Source organism: Rousettus aegyptiacus, unplaced genomic scaffold (genome assembly GCF_014176215.1).
Source record: "Rousettus aegyptiacus isolate mRouAeg1 unplaced genomic scaffold, mRouAeg1.p scaffold_m13_p_17, whole genome shotgun sequence".
NCBI lineage: Eukaryota > Metazoa > Chordata > Mammalia > Chiroptera > Pteropodidae > Rousettus > Rousettus aegyptiacus.
The window spans coordinates 32,344,636-32,360,111 of NW_023416292.1; the positions used below are offsets into that span (position 1 = coordinate 32,344,636).

General features: G+C 55.9%; 1 protein-coding gene across 6 annotated transcripts in view; it reads left to right on the forward strand.

Moving 5' to 3' along the window:
• The window catches only part of SYT6 (synaptotagmin 6), a 51,285-nt gene extending 36,340 nt beyond the window's left edge, over nt 1-14,945 (forward strand). For 3 of the 6 annotated variants that reach the window (XM_016124426.2, XM_016124425.2, XM_016124427.2), the window contains exons 4-7: nt 3,734-3,854; nt 8,249-8,420; nt 9,766-9,916; nt 14,654-14,945. In XM_016124426.2, the coding sequence (XP_015979912.1) occupies nt 3,734-3,854; nt 8,249-8,420; nt 9,766-9,916; nt 14,654-14,725 (516 nt within the window). In that variant the 3' untranslated portion in view covers nt 14,726-14,945. Of the gene's footprint in view, nt 1-3,733; nt 3,855-8,248; nt 8,421-9,765; nt 9,917-12,981; nt 13,050-14,653 lie in introns of all 6 variants that reach the window. The other 3 variants (XR_004955259.1, XR_001594392.2, XR_004955258.1) reach the window with 2 other exon arrangements.
• Nucleotides 14,946-15,476: the final 531 nt, after the last annotated feature.

Consider the following 15,476-nt stretch of genomic DNA (forward strand, 5'->3'; position numbering starts at 1 on the left):
CCCGAGCTGGGGGCCAGGCTTTCCGGAGAGGGAGGAGTGTTGCCAAGAGATGCAGACACTGTTTCCCTAGTCTCCATCTCTCTGTTTACTCAGAATCAACCTATTTATCTTCCTTTACCAAATAACCCAGTCCTCGGCTGCCTGCATAAGCAGGCGCACAACGGCCCCCATGATCCATTGATCCGAGAGCAGCCAACTTGCCATCAGGCCTCATGAGGCCCAGTCGGCCACAGCAGAAGGTTCCGAGGCCAGGCCGCGGCCCCCCGGCCCCTGAGGCCGCTCTGCCTCCAGGTCACGGTGAGACCTGGGCCCACTCCCTCTGCCTGTCTGGGCGCAGTGGTAGAGGCTGGAGTTCACAGTTGGGTGTAGGGACCAGAGTGGGGTGGGGGGTCCCACACCACCATCCAGACTCAGCACTGCATGCACCTGCCTTCATAGTTCCATGGAGAAAGGGAACCCCTGCGGAAAAGAGGGGGCCTCCCGGGTCAGTGCTGCCCCTGGAGGGAGCCGCCCTGAGGGCAGTTCCTAGAGCCCCTGGTGATCCTGTTTACACCGAGGTCTCCCTCATCTCCCCAGGCAGGGTCTCCAAGTCTCAAAACATCAGCTCAGATGCTCCTTGAGCAAGACGGCCCATGAGCACCCCACTCTGCCTCTGGGGGGTGCCAATGGTGGGGAAACCGTGACCCCAGCCTGTGTTCGCTCCCATAGGAGCTTCCAGATTCCATCCCGGGCCCTACCCCGACCATAACCCTGACACCGAGAACCACTCCTGCAGGGTTCTCCTGGCTGAAACGTACCCACCCGTTCCCATGGTCATTCCTGCAGCTTCTCTCGTGCTCCTGGGCACCTCAGAAGGGCAGGTGGGTGGGAAGCAAAGCCCCTGCCCCACAGCGGCCTCCAGCCACTGGACACATGGGAGGAACCGCAGCAGAGGGCGGGCCTGGGAGCCCTGGGAGCGGCTCAGAGGCAGAAAGTGCCACGGATGGGGGGGAGATGCTCTCTGCGGGCTGGGCCCCGGTGGGGGATGCCTGCAAGGGCCGTGGCCTTGGGCCCTGCGAGATGCACAGCATCCCCCGAGCAAAGACAAGAGGAGGCGGTGTCTGGCAAAAAGGGCCAAGGATACACCAGCCATGTAGGGCAGATGGTCGGAGCAGAGGAGTAGAGAGAAATAATCAGTGTGCGGGGAGGCGAGGCAGGACCCAACCGTTCAGGGTGCTGAATGCGGGCTGAGAAGATGGGCCTTGAGTCCAGAAGCCAAACAGTGGGAGCCACCAAGGGTGGCATCGATCTGTGAAAGTCTCGCGCCACGATGCTCACAGTCACGCGACTTTGGGCAAGTTACTTAAGGTCATGAAACAGTCATTTCCTCCTGTTTGCAGCAGGGATAATAAAAAGCACCTTCCTCTTAGGACTGTGGTTAAAATTCCCTGAGATAATGTGGCAAAAGACTTGGCCTGTGGAAGCACGCTACAATGTAAGTCCTTATTGCTTTAATGAGCCTGGAAGGGTTTCTCTAACTTTGGACAGGATGGAACCCTGAGGGAAATTAAGGGAGCTGGGGCCTCCTGGCCCCTCGGGGCCTCTGTCAGAGATGAAGCTTTCGCCCAGGTGCACCGCTGACCCAATCCCTGCCTATGTGGGGACGTTCAGGCTCCCACAACCCCACGTCACAGGGCCACTTCCTGTGTGTCCCCCTCCCTGGTCCTCGGGGACCACGGAGATGGGAGATGCACCCGAGGGCGATGGTGGCTTCCTTGAACTGGCTATACCCCACTAGACGGTGTGTATGCTGAGGCGGTGCTGTATACTCCCCACAAAGCACGGTGCCTCTAGCAGGTTCTTCATAAATCTGAACAGAGGGACAAATGAACAAATGGGTAATAGTGGTCTAAGGTCCGGAGGAGCCAGGGTTGCCTTGAGGTGCTCCCTGGGTGAGCAGGAAGATGCTCAGAGTGCAAGGAGGCCCCTCGTAAGAGTGGGGGTCCAGCCGTGTCTCCCAGCAGCTGCTCAGCCCGGGCAGAGCTCTGAGACCCGAGTTTGAACACTGAGGGGTTCATCTGAGCTGTGGAGGGCGTGATGGTAGCATTCCCTGCCCCGCGGAGTGGCCGTGAGCCTCCAAATGCTGCTGGAGGAGATGCTTGGCAGGGCAGAGCCCATGGGTGTCGGACTTAGCTGGCTCCGTGGGGCCGCGGGGTTATGTGTGCTGGAGGGGCTGCTGCCTCTGCCCCAGCCAGACCCCTCCCGGGGAGCTAGAAGGATTCTCCTCCTGCTACCCCTGGGATTTGATTGGGGGGCGGGCTAAAAGAAATGACAAATCTCGGGCCGGGGAAGGATGGGTATTGGTGCCCCCAGAGGAGGACCGTGGACCCCACGCTCTGGAGGGCGGGAGGTCTTGGATTCATCTCTGGATGGGACCAAGTATCAGGTGCCTCTAGGAGTCCCCGGTCTAGGACTGTTCTCGATGAGGAGAAGGGACAAAAGCCTTGCTGTCGCCGTGGACTCCTCTCTCTCTGGAGCTGGCCTACGATGCCAGCAACCGTGAATAGTTCTTGGCCTGCCTTACGTTTGTCTCCTTCGTGCTTTGTACCGTCCACTAAGTCACTTATTTTCTCGTCCATTGCTCTAACACAGTGCAAGCCCCCCCTGAGGGCAGGGAGGTTTGTCCATTTCGTTCTCTCCTGTATCTTTAGCACCCGGAGCAACACCTAGCACCTATCGGGTACATGATTAATATTCGTTGACTGACTGACTGAATGAATGAATGAGCGGACGGCCCTGTCTGAAATCAGAGCCGCTGGAACGCTGACCTCCTCCTCCTCCTCCTCCGCCCCGGGTCTGGGAGCGTGTAGGGAGGAAACACCTCCGTGGGTTGGCCCCCAGAGCCTGAGGCGGGGACGGCTGTCACAGTGACGGTGCCCTCCTTCATCAAGTGGGGGCAGGAAGAGGGAGCAGCTTAACCGCTAGTAACTCGGTGGACGGACCTGCTCGCTTTCCAGTTTTCCTAGTCCCTGTCGCTCAGAAGCGTCCTAGGATTGGGGGCCCTGGCCGTGACGCTTCGGGGGGCCGGAGAGGCCTCAGAGGGCGTGCTCTGTGCTGGGTCGTTTCCGAAGGAGAAGCACGTTTATGGACAAAGGGCGAAGCAGATCCAAGACCCGGCGCGAACACGGGACGGGGTGTGTACTTCTCCTCGGGCGGCCACACGTCCCGAGCAGGGTCCCCGTTCCTTTGCTCCCGCGCTGAGGCCTGGGAGTCGGAGTGCTAGGTGCGTTTTGGGGAGAGGTAAGGAAACGGCCAAGACAGAGGGACTACAATGCAGGCCAGAAGCAGACCTGCGGGGAGAGGGTGCCCCTGACGGCCGGCTTGCTTCTCGTACTGGACACTGACATGACCGCAGGCCGGGCATGGTGGCGAGGAGATTCTGGGGACCAGTGGCTGAGAAGGGTGAGCAGGAGGAGACAGGGTCGGGCCACAAAGGGGCTGGTGGTCCAGAGACTGCAGCCAAGGGGCTCAGGTAGGGCCAGTCAAGCCAGATCAGGAGGGCGAGGACCAGGACCGGAGTCTGGGGCTTACTGAGGGGACAAATCCTACTGAACAGGCACCATTGTTATGATTGCCTTTTATGCCCAGTTACTCCCAGCGTGGAGGCCAGACCCTCGCTCTGCCCGGAGTGGCCGGCAGCGGCTCAGGGGAAGTGGCGTGCCCCTCATCTGCCCTCTCATCTGCTTCTTTGCAGGAAAGCGTGGATCTGGGAGAGATCATGTTCTCCCTCTGCTACCTGCCCACCGCGGGCAGGCTCACCCTCACGGTAATCAAATGTCGGAACCTCAAGGCGATGGACATCACGGGCTATTCAGGTATCTCTCCTGCCCAAGCGGCCGGCAGCCCAGCCATTAGGATCTGACAGGAGAAGGGGGAAGGATGATCAGCATTCTTAGAATAGGAGCATCGGCTCTGGACGCAAACTACCTGGATTTAAATTCCTGCTCTGCTACTTCCTTGCACTGTAATGCTTTGGTTTCCTGATCTGAAAAAAATAACATACTTAGGTTGCTTGAAGGATAAGTGAGTTAATTCATATCAATGCTTAGAAGTCTGCCAGACACATAATAAGCACTCAATAGATATTAGTTATAACCATCATTCTTTCTCTTAGAGGGAGAGAATGGAAGTAAATATATAGGAGAAAAGATTGAGGAAAATCTCCCCAGCTTACACGAGGCCCCGGAACTTCCAGGGGTTGTGCCGAGTCTGAGGGTGTAAATGTTTGTAGGTCCACACAGCGGACTGCAGCCCTGCAGACCGAGTCACGGCAGCAAAGCCGCTGAAAGGCAAAGTGTATTTGTGTTTGAGTTTTTCCCGCAGGGCTCCCAGCCTGAGCCCCAGGAGAGCTGCTGGGAGCCGCAGGAAAAGTAAGTCCTCTCCCAGCCACTGCCGAAAGGCCTGCTTGGAGGCAGCCGCAGACACCTCGGGCTGGGCCTGGCGTCAGAGGCGGCTCTTTCCCCACAGTGCTGCGGGCCGTTGTGGGAGGAGGCCTCTGCGCTGGGGTGTCGCAGAGCAGTAGCTTGAGCCCAGGAGCCTCCCTGCCCCATGGGCTCGAAATAGCCGGAGTCGGTGAGATGGGGCGAAGCCCCCCAGAGAGGAGACGCGCAGAGGGGTCCCAGCCACATGCGAGCGGCACGTGTAGGAAAAGGCTGGGCTGGTCTCCCCGGACCCCGCCCAGGGGGCTCGTCCGATGAGATGGCTCCCATCGCCACCATAAGGTGCTCCCAGGGTGCCTCTGAACTTGATGGAAGTACCTGGAAGATTTTTCCTCTTACCCATTAATTATTCATTTCCTGGAAAACTCCTTAGTGTCGTCACAGGTGCCATATAAAGGAGCCTATCGAGCTGAAAACATCTGCGCCCAGGTGCAACCTGGTGCAGCTGGAAGAGGAGGAGGCACAGGTCTTGACACACGAGGTTTCAGGGAACCGCAAAAGTACCGTGTCTCTGCTGCAGCTTCGAACCCCTCGGAGCCTGGGGGTCTGGCCCCAGTCTCTCTGAACCCCAGGCTCCCGGCAGCTCTGGCCTCCAGGCCAAGAGCTCCCCTAGAGAGCACCGCCCACCGTCTCCCGCACCCCCTCCCCACCACGACCACCCCCATCTGGCCACCTGTGTGAAGCTCTTACGCAGCAGCAAGTCGGCTTCTTCCAAAACGACAGCGAATGTAGATTTCATTTGAATATCGAAATAACTGTGTGCCAGGGAAAAGATTTCACCGAGGACTCCCAATCCTGCTGAGAGAAATAGGATTGTGCTGCCCAAGTCCCCACGCTACCTCCTCTGGTGTGATTAACTCAATGTGCTAGGGAGCGAGCGTGCGGCAAAGCCGCCGAGGGACGCGGCAAGGCTGCTCCACACCAGAGGGTCGGGGGCCGGAGCCGTTCCTCATGCTTAGCTCTCTCCTCCCTCTCACGATCGCCCCGCTTTTCTCTCTGGGTTTGGAATCTGGTGTTGAATCTCAGCTTGATCCTGAAAATTCAGGGGCCATCTTTTAGTCGGGGATTTCTGTCCACTTCATTCACTGAAATAATCAAGTGTCTGGAACAGCGCACAGAATACATGAAGTATTGAATAAATGTGTATTGAATGGAGAATGAATGAAGGAATGAATTTCCAGCATGAGGAACCTCGTCAGGGTGCTGCGCTGCGCGCATACATGCCAGGGGCCTCTCAGATGACTTCTCCTGTTTTTGAGGGTGGGTTTGAGGATACCTTTAGCCCAGACTGCTCTGATGTTGAACGAAACTAGGGAGGGCATAGAGCTTATTCATTGTCTGTTCTTGAGTGATATGGCATTGACTTCTAAAACCAAGGATCTCCCTATTCTCCCTGATCTAAACTGGCTGTGAATCAATTCTCTGAGCCTACTTACTGGAACCATGACAATGGAAATCATGCAAAATAATAACAAGGATCAGTATGCCACGAAGGGTGGTAAACAAGTAGACCACCCACCTCCCCACGTGTGGTCTGTACTGCTTTGAGTTTCATGCTTAAAATGGGAGCTTTGAAGTCAGACTAGGGTGCAAATCTCGGGCGAGTTTCTCCATCTCTCTAAACCTCGATTTCCCCATCTAGAAAATGGGGATGATGATGATAAATATTTTATAGAGTGGATGTGACGTTGAAGCGACATGAAGTGTGTAACTCTCTTAGCACAGTGCCCGGCACATACTAAATGCTGAATCACTCTCCGGACAATGTGACTGAAATACGCTGCCCCCACCCTTGGCCGCGCGGATGGCATAGGCTGTTAGAGAGGACAGGACCTCAGAGGCTGTCTGGAGCCAGCATTCCGCCAGAAGCCACACAGCTGGGGCTCGGAGAACCCCAGGGGACAGCATCTCTCCCTGCTCAGCCTCTCAGGTGCTGGCGAGATCACTGGCTCCTGCAAGGGAAGCACACGCACTGGATGTTCTAAGCTGGATGTGCCTCGCAGGGGTGAACAGAGTCGGGGAAGGAGGCTGAGAATACCCCAGTCGGTAATAAGGCATTTGTTTAGTGGGCCACGGGACAGGAGGCTCTGCCATGTTGTTCCAAGCCCGGTGACATGGACATTTGGTCTGCTCTGGGAATGCATGGAAACAGGTGTGCAGGGGACAAGGCCGGACAAAGGCAGCTTCAGTCTGAAGACACTTCCCAAAGCAGTGTATGCCCTTCGGGAGCTTCATCGTTGCTAGGCTGAAGACACAGGCCTGGGAACTCTGTCCCGCCGCTCTGCCTGGCCAGAACTTTGTCCCGGGCGCATCCCCAGGGAATGGAGCCTGCCGAAGCAGGAAGCTGTCCCACAGCGGGTCTGAGCGCTTCCTTCCCTTTGACCGAAAGTCCTCCTGAGAGAGGGCCCTTTCGAATGGGTCGTCAGGGACAGCTGGTTGATTAAATACCTCCCAGTCTCCCAAACCCATAAACCCAGTGTCCCCACGGTCAGGGCACACATGTCACTGTCACACTGGTTAGTCAGTGGCTTATTTGGGGGTCTACGAAATCCCTGTAAGGCTTGGAGTTTCTGAGAGGGTCACAGTTCTCTCTAGCTCCCCAGCAGCTGTGTGCCTCGGCCGACGCCCGAACGATGCTCAGGAAGCAGGAGGGCCTGCTGGGTGCTGGGGTGCCCGGGAGACACGCCGCACGCCTCAGGGCTGCTCGGCCCCCACCTCTTGACAGATTCACGTGAGCCCTGGCTTCTGGGCGAGAAGGTGTCTCAGCACATCAGCGTCTCGAAAGCTGTTATTACCTGCGAATCGCCCTCCCACTTCTTGAGCTGTGCAGCATAAATAACAATTACGATGGTGACCGAGACACCTGTGCTATGAGATACAATGGATGTCACTTCACTTGGATGAGTAGAAAATTTCAGGGTAGAAAGATGACCACGAAATACCCATTCGGAGAACTAAAGAAGAAACAAAGGTGGGAGGCCTGAGGTGTTCGGTAAAAAGCTGTCTTCTCGTGGGATGGAGAGAATCCAAGTCCCCACCGAGAAATGAAGAATGAGCTGGCCGCCCTGAGTGTGAGGAGCCGCCTCGCTCACTGCCCCAGGCCACAGCTCCCTCCTCCGCCACTGCCCAGAAGTGGGCAGGAGATGGCTTCCGGGGAGTCAGAGTGCAGGGCCACTGCTCCCCTTTGCGAAGCCAGATGGAAATGAGCTTGTTGGGACAACGGGACCCATAATCCTTTTGTCGGGTGGGGAGGACACGAACGGCATTGTGATTGCCACTGTGACTGTCACTGTTCATTTACTCTGACATGTTGCTACTCCTTGGGTGTCATTGAATTCTATTTTTACCCCATATCCTTTGGTTAATAATGCTGACAAACCCCCCCGGAGAAAAGGACTCCAAGTAGGAGGAAGGAACGGAGTGCCTCTGCTCAGCTTCACCGCCCTTGGCAACCAGCCGGCCATCGTGGAGCTGAGATTTAGGGCACGGACAGCACACCTCCGGGAAGGCGTCCTGGGCACACCTCTGGGAAGGCGTCCTGTCTGATTCGGGGCCAGCTTCCCCATTAAGTGCTCTCCCAAGGACCCTGAAGACTCTGTTTATTAAGCACAGAGTGTCCTCAGAGACAGGTGTGCTACATAAATATGAGGTGGTTTAATTATTTTAACAACCCGATGAGCAACAGTAGTTCTAGGGCGTCTGTCCCTCTGTTGCTAATGATGTTCGAGGACATCTGTTTAATACACTCCCTTCCCTTCCCGTCGGCACAGATCCATACGTCAAAGTGTCGCTGCTTTGTGACGGGCGCAGGCTGAAGAAGAAGAAAACCACCATAAAGAAGAACACGCTCAACCCCGTCTACAACGAGGCCATCATCTTTGACATTCCCCCGGAGAACATGGATCAAGTCAGCCTGCTCATCTCCGTTATGGATTATGACCGGTGGGTACCCGAGTCCCTTCCCCGCACCCCCCTCCAGTGCAGCACAGGGCTCCCTGACCTCCGACCTTGTGGTTCATGGCTCAGGTGCCCCGTGGCCTCGAATCTGACTCCACCTGAGAAGAGTGCAGGAGTTGGGGAGCCCAGGCTCCCCCAGTCAGAACTCAAGCTTCACTTCTCAGCGGCCCATTTCCATCAGGGCAGCTCCACCCATCAGTTTCCCTGAGTTCGCCCCGACTGTTCCCACTCCTCCACATGGCACCAAGCCCCGTCATCTGTCCTTTAACATTGCTCCCCAACCTTTCTGGCACCAGGGACCGGTGCTGCTGTGAGAATCTAATGCCTGCTCATCTGAGGTGGAGCCAGGCGGTGATGCTGGCGCTGGGGAGCAGCTGCAGATACAGATGCGGCTTCGCTCCTAGTCAGCCACTCACCTTCTGCTGTGTGGCCCGGTTCCTAATAGGCCCCTGACCAGTACCTATCCTCCCCATTCTGCTGCTGCTACCACTCCCGCTCGGGGTTGGCTGTGCGGTCTCCAGCTGACACCCGCCTTCATCACTCCCTGCCTCAACCCAGACAGCAGGTTAAAGGCACACCTTCCTAATAAAAGACCCCTTTCCTCCCGGACCTGCCCTTCTCAAGAACCATCAATGGCTCCTGTGGTCCAGGATCTTCCCCTGGACTCTCGAGGCTTTCCATAATCTGAACCAGCATGCCCATCACTGATTTCTCCTTTTGGGGACATCTTTCTTGTCTTCCACTTATCCGAATCCTGCTCTTCCATCAATTCTGGCTCAAAAATATTTTCGGACTGCTCTAGCCACTATGGCTCCTCTCTGCACTTGTCACTTTGGCCGAAGGAGAAAGAAACCATGCAGTGAAGTCGCGATCTGGGAACTGTAGCACAAGTTCTCGGGCATAGTAGGTGCTCGGTGAACATATGTGAGAGATGATTGATGTTCTTGCTGTGTGAGTAAATCACATCCCAGCTGCCAGGGGTGTGGAGAAATGGCACTCAGAACAGGCTGATTGATTTCCAACTGCTGTGTCTCTAGAGCGGGTGTCTAGCCGAGTCAGAACAGGGAAGAGACCTAAACTCTCCAACTCCCCAAAGTCAAGCCATCTGCCCACCATTTCCTGAGACTCCAAATGCGTTTACCACCTTACGCTCATCTATCTGTGTCCACTGTCCACCCGAGGAGGCTGGGCAAAGCGTCCCTGCCGCTGACACCCCGCGGCCCTTCGGAGCTCGGCGTTCTGCTGGGCAGAGTCCCAGACCCCGGGGGCCCCCCTTTCTGAGAGCATGTCTGGTCCCCAACGCCGGGCGGGCCCTTTGTCTCTTCCTCAGGGTGGGCCACAACGAGATCATCGGAGTCTGCCGCGTGGGGATCAGCGCCGAGGGCCTGGGCAGGGACCACTGGAACGAGATGCTGGCGTACCCGCGGAAGCCCATTGCGCACTGGCACTCCCTGGTGGAGGTAAAGAAATCCTTCAAAGAGGTGGGTGAGGGCGTGTGTGCTGCATGGCCGCGCGCTGGAGAATGGCAGGCGCCTGCTGCGGGGCCTCGCCTCTGTGGGCCCCTCCCGCGGGGCGTGCGGGCCGGGCGCTTCTCCCCCAGCGTGACAGGTGGAGAGGAAAGGAAGGAAAATGGCGGGGAGCTGCCTGGCAAACGGCCTCTGATGCTGCGCATCTCAAAAGCAACACCGAGTTCTAAATGGAAAACAAACACCCGGAGGCCTTCCCAGCAGCCAGCGGGGCAGGGCCCCCTGCTTTCGCCAGGTTCGGGGCCAAGTCAGTCCTGGGGGAGAAAGGCCCAAGGGGGTGAGATCAGAACTGGGCAAGAAACTCTACCCCTGTCAGAGCAGAAAGGTCCCTGAGGCTCCGGCTGGCCGACAGTGGGGGGCAGTTTTCACTGCCTGGAGGGAGAACAGGGCCCGCTTTCCTGAGTGCTGGTTCTCACGCTGCGGGAGGGGAGAGCTGGGCCTCCCGGTGTCACACTTCCTGGCGGGTTCTAACAGACAGGGAACGGACAGCGCGCCGTCTGGGGAGTCCCGAGGGTCTCGCTCCAACCTCCGCGCCTCCCAACCTGCTGCGTAACCTTGAGCCATCATTTCTCAGCCGTAGGAAAATGTCCCTTCCAGTGACATTTCCAGTCTGCTCCACCTCTACCGGACTCCACCAGCCTAAAATCGTCTCTTAGCATCCTGGTGCCCCCCCCCACCAGGCCTGCTTTTCCTCACATGTGTTGGGGCATGGGGGTGGGTGGCCATGCATGCTATAAGCCTCATTTTGAATATCTCATACCCCAATCCATATCCTAGAAAGCCAGGTGATCATCTTAACAGGCTTCAAGACTAGCAGTCTAGATAGCTGTATAAAATTGGAAAATCTAATAAAAAATAAGGCTTAATCCCTTTCACCATCTGGCCCCTGAGCTTAAAAGCAGAATCACCTTAAAAACAGTAATCCCCTCCCCATGCTCTGTGATATGAAAACCAGAGGACCTGCCGGCTCCCTTTCTTTCTCGGGTGGACAGGCCCATTTCCACCTGATTGCAGCAGTGTGAGGTGTCTCAAGGGAGACTGGGAGCTGAGGGGACTGGACTCGTGGAACCCTGCGGGAGGGGGAGGCCTCAGGGGAGCCGGGCTATGTGAGTTCCGTCCCCAGGTAGGTGCGCGCTCTGCACAGCTCCTGCCTGCAGCCCTTGAGGCCAGTGGGGGAAGTAAGGCAGAGATAACTCACTGTCCTACTCTGGACTTCATTTTCGTGGTTGGTGAAATGAGGGCGTAGGCGCCTCTCATGTCAGCTTTCCCAGGCAACTCTGATCCTAAATGATGACTGAGCCGGGGAGCCGGCATCTTGTACCCCCTTTCCGATCTCGAATCTGCGACAACCCATCACAGTTCCCAGGCTGGGCTGTCCACGCAAACTGGAAGGAAGCGACCAGCAGCGGCTGGGGTTGAGGGTGGGTGCAGGTAGCACGGAGATGTTAGGACTTGGCCCCAGAATCACTCTCTTTCGTGATGAATACAACCTAATTAAGACAAATAATTGATTCCAAATCCTGTTTCTTTAGTGAGTCCAACTCACTAGTCCAGACTACAAAAGAAAGATAAAGTAGAATCAAGCCTTTGAAAATGAATATTTGATGAGGCAGTAAAGGGAAAGTAACAGTACATGAAAAACGAAAAGAGAAATAAATTGATTTATATCCTTTGGGTTTACTTTTTTCTTGACTCAGAACACCAATCTCCCAGGACTGCCCCCTCCCCCACTCACTATCCGGCCACTTTCTGCTCAGCTGATCATCTCTGTATGAAGCAGCCAAAAATGACATCCGTCTTGGCGATTTAGGGTTTCATCGGTTCAAACTCGTGTCAAATTTGTATCCACACCCTTAGCACCCACAGTTTAAGTACCTTTGTAAGCACGCACCAAACACCCGCCGGGCTGATATTAAGGAAACGTTCCTTATGTTCGTGAGACGCATCGTCCTTGAACATCCCTCTCAGTCATCCTCGGAGCTGCCTTATTTTGAGTCCTGCTCTGGACCTCAAGCGAGAATCTTGTTTATTTCTACTGCTTGTAAAATATGCGGAGAAATCTCGCTCCCCAGCTCCTGGGAGGATAAATGCCGTCGTATTTGCACAGCGCTCTGCGTTTGTATCGCATTTTTCTTAGAAGAGTTTCGAGTGCTGTGATCATTTCTTTTTTATTAATGAGAACAGAGGGCACCATACCGGCTTACTTGTTTGGGGTTTTTAAATAAGATTGAGGGGAACGAATTAACTGCAAGGTATCTTTCCCTGCTGGGATGTTTTTCCATGAACACAAATTGATTAAGCCTCAGCGAGCCTCCTTCTGGCAGCGACTGGGTCCTCTTCCCCCTCAGCACACCCACCCAGGGCCGCGTGTCATCTCTGTCACCACACTCAGAGCCCAGGCTGGCCAGCGGCCTTCTCCAGCTCGGCCAGATTCCGATCATCTGCCAGAGATTTCAGATCTCTGTTGGAATGGGACCTGTTTCAGAACAATAAAAGATCTTCCTGGAATGCAGCCACCCGGGAACCATCACCTTCCCATGTGCCGGCCCGTTCTCTGCTGTGTCAGATCCACGTGATAAGCCTCCCGGGATCATTCCCCGCCCACTGTCCACGGACCCCGTCCCCTCCCTGTGTTTACCTGCAGAGGAAAAATCCAGGGTTGGCAGGCGAGCCCGTGTGCCTTCTTCGTTTGTCCTGGATAAACAATTATGCTCCGTGTGCCTTCTCTTTGGGCTGTTATATAAGAAAAACAGGTACTCTGGGTAGCTATTTCGTTTTTTTCTCCCCTGAATGGACCTATCAGTCAGGTTGTTTAAGTGGCTGGCTAACCCAGGGGAGAAGCCAGTAATTATGACGTACCTACATTAAAGGTTGTAACAGAAAAAGTAGGACTTCTAAAATGAAGGTCTGGTAAATGGAAGCAAATCGTGGTATATCACCTTCTGGTTAAGAAACCCTTGAGTCGGAAGTCAGAGTGGGCTCAACCAGCGGGCATTTATCTGTGTAAACTATTTCACCAGGGAAACCCTCGGTTGTGATTGCATTCACGCGGATGCCGCACGCAGAGAGGCTGCCACCGGAGTTAGGAGTAAGTACCTGGTGTGGACCCGAAGAGGTTAGGTCTCTCATTACACTCATGTCCCGTTCTTTCCCCGGTGTGGCCAAGATGGCGGCAGGGAGGCTCGGAAGGAGCACTGAGAAGGGAGTGAGGAGGCCTGGGTTAGGATCCGGGCCCCGCCCCCAGCCAGCTGCGTCTTGACGTCTCTGTGTCTCCGTTTTCTCGTCTGCAGTAGCAAGAGATTTCACCAGGTGGTCCCCCGGGCCTGCCTCCAGGTCCGCCCTGCTAGGATTGCTCAGGCTTAGGTCACGTGATCGTGGTGGTCCATACCCGATTGTCCAGCCGTTGGTTAGTTGTGAAGATCTGCAGGTTGGCCAGGGCAGGGAACACTAAGCCTGGGGGAGGATGACAGACGCTTTCTTCAGAGCCGGGAGCATGAGGCGTTCGGCAGGTCTGGGTCTGTCCTCGGCGTCATGACTTTCCCGTCAGTCCACAGGAGAAGTTGGATGGCGCGTGGGCTATTCCTTAGCTGGCCTGGCTTTGTCTAGAAACGACCGTGCTGAGAGGACAACTGTGTCCTTCCCATCCCGCCCCCATACACGCACAAACGCAAGGTGCAGCTTCTACTCAGCCCCCTCGCTCCACCCCGGAGACCCCCAAAGCTCAGGAGAAGCAGGAGGGGCTGAACTTCAGGTTCAGAAAGGGCAACTTGCCTCCTCCCTCACCTCTCCCTCTATCTCTGGAGCCTTATTTTTCGGGAACCTAGGAGAGTGCTACTGGGTCTCCTCAGCTCACAAAAAGAATAGAGTGAGCAGTGGACACTGACTCGTTTTGAAGTCACAAGCCCCAGCGAAGTCAAGCGTGTTCACGGGGTCAGCTCCTTGCCCAGAAAACACTGCTCTATCCATGACTGACTGGCTTTTCCATTTAAAGAAGGACCGAACGGCTCGAGCCTGGGTCCGTCCGCCAGTCCTCAGCCCTCCCTTGCTCTATCACGACTCATTACATCACCCACTCTCATGGGGGTGCTTAGGGTCAGACTGCAAGGGGGTGACCTAAGATGAGAACTGACGAGAAGGGTGGGGGCGCCCAAAGGTGGCTGCTATCACCCACACAGGCGAACGCCCCTCGCAGCGTTAAGACTGAAGAACCGAAGAAGAGAACCTAGAGCTGAAGCAGTGTCAGGTTTTCAGCTATACTAACAGCTCCCAGGCAAATTGCTAATAATTCATGATCGTGGGCTCTTGGCAGTAAGGGCATGCTCTGCAGACTGCCTCTTTCGCTGCTAACGGAATCCAATTTTCAGTGTGAAAAATGGCCGAAGCACTCAGAAATGGCCCAATCACTGCACCTCATTAACACACACACACACGCACACACACACACTCTGTCTCTGTCTCTCTGAAGAAAGCTTCAATTATCTGTGCAATTAGATCTTCTTTAAAAGTCAGGTATTCCTAAGCTAAGAGCCCTAAAGCTGTTTTCCTTACGTTTTTGCATGGCTGACAGCAAATTTCGAGAAAGCTTACAAGAAGCCGGGAGAGGTAAATTCAGTGCATGGGCCGGATAAGTTTTGGAAGCTGGACTGTGGATTCCCCTGGCAACCAATAACCAGCTTCTTCTCCTCCCGCCAGTGGCAGGGCCGAGCTGCCAGCTTCGACAGCGAGAGCTCGAGTCCCTCTCCGAAGCCACCGCCGACCCCGTGAGCTGCACGGCCGAGCGGCACGGACGGGGCTCCGCACCGTTCTTTGCGCACTTGTCCGGCCGTCCAGACCCGGTGCTGTGCGGCGGCGGCGGCGGGACAGGACGTCGCCTGCTGCGGTCTCCGCTGCTCCTGCGGAGGCCGAGGCCGAGACCCTCGTCGTGTGGTCAGATCTGTCTTCGTCTTCTCTGTCTCCCAAGGTGATGTTTTTTGTGGTTTTCGCTTTTTATGGATCTGCTGTCAAGAAAAGAAGAAGCAGCAAGTAGAGGGGAAAAAAAAAAAAAACCCAAGCGTGCAGAGCCCGGAAGTCGGTTCCACAAAATCAATGTAAAATAGTTGTCTTTTGGGGGAAGATGGTTCGGATTTCTGAAATCTCGCGTCCACCGCGCTCCCCCGCCCTGGACGCGGCGGAGCTCGGCCGCTCTCTCGGTGGCCTGCAGGACCGATGCCAGCCGGGCAGAGCCTTGACGAGGCCGCGCGCGGCTCCTCCAAGCTCTGGGCGGATGTGACGCCAGCCGGGCGGATGTGACGTCAGCCGAGATGCGGGCTCCTGGCCCCACGCCCGACTCGCGCGCGCCCTGCGGCGTCTGGACACGCGGCTGCTCGAGCAGGGCTCCTTGCTCCCGTCCCCCACCGCCTTCCTTCGTGGTGTGGAAATGCCTTGGTTCCTCGTGAGAACGTGGTCCCTTTCTGTAGGGGTGGTTCTGCTGAAACCAAAGGTGCCGTGCGTCCTTGCGCCCCACAGATAATGACCA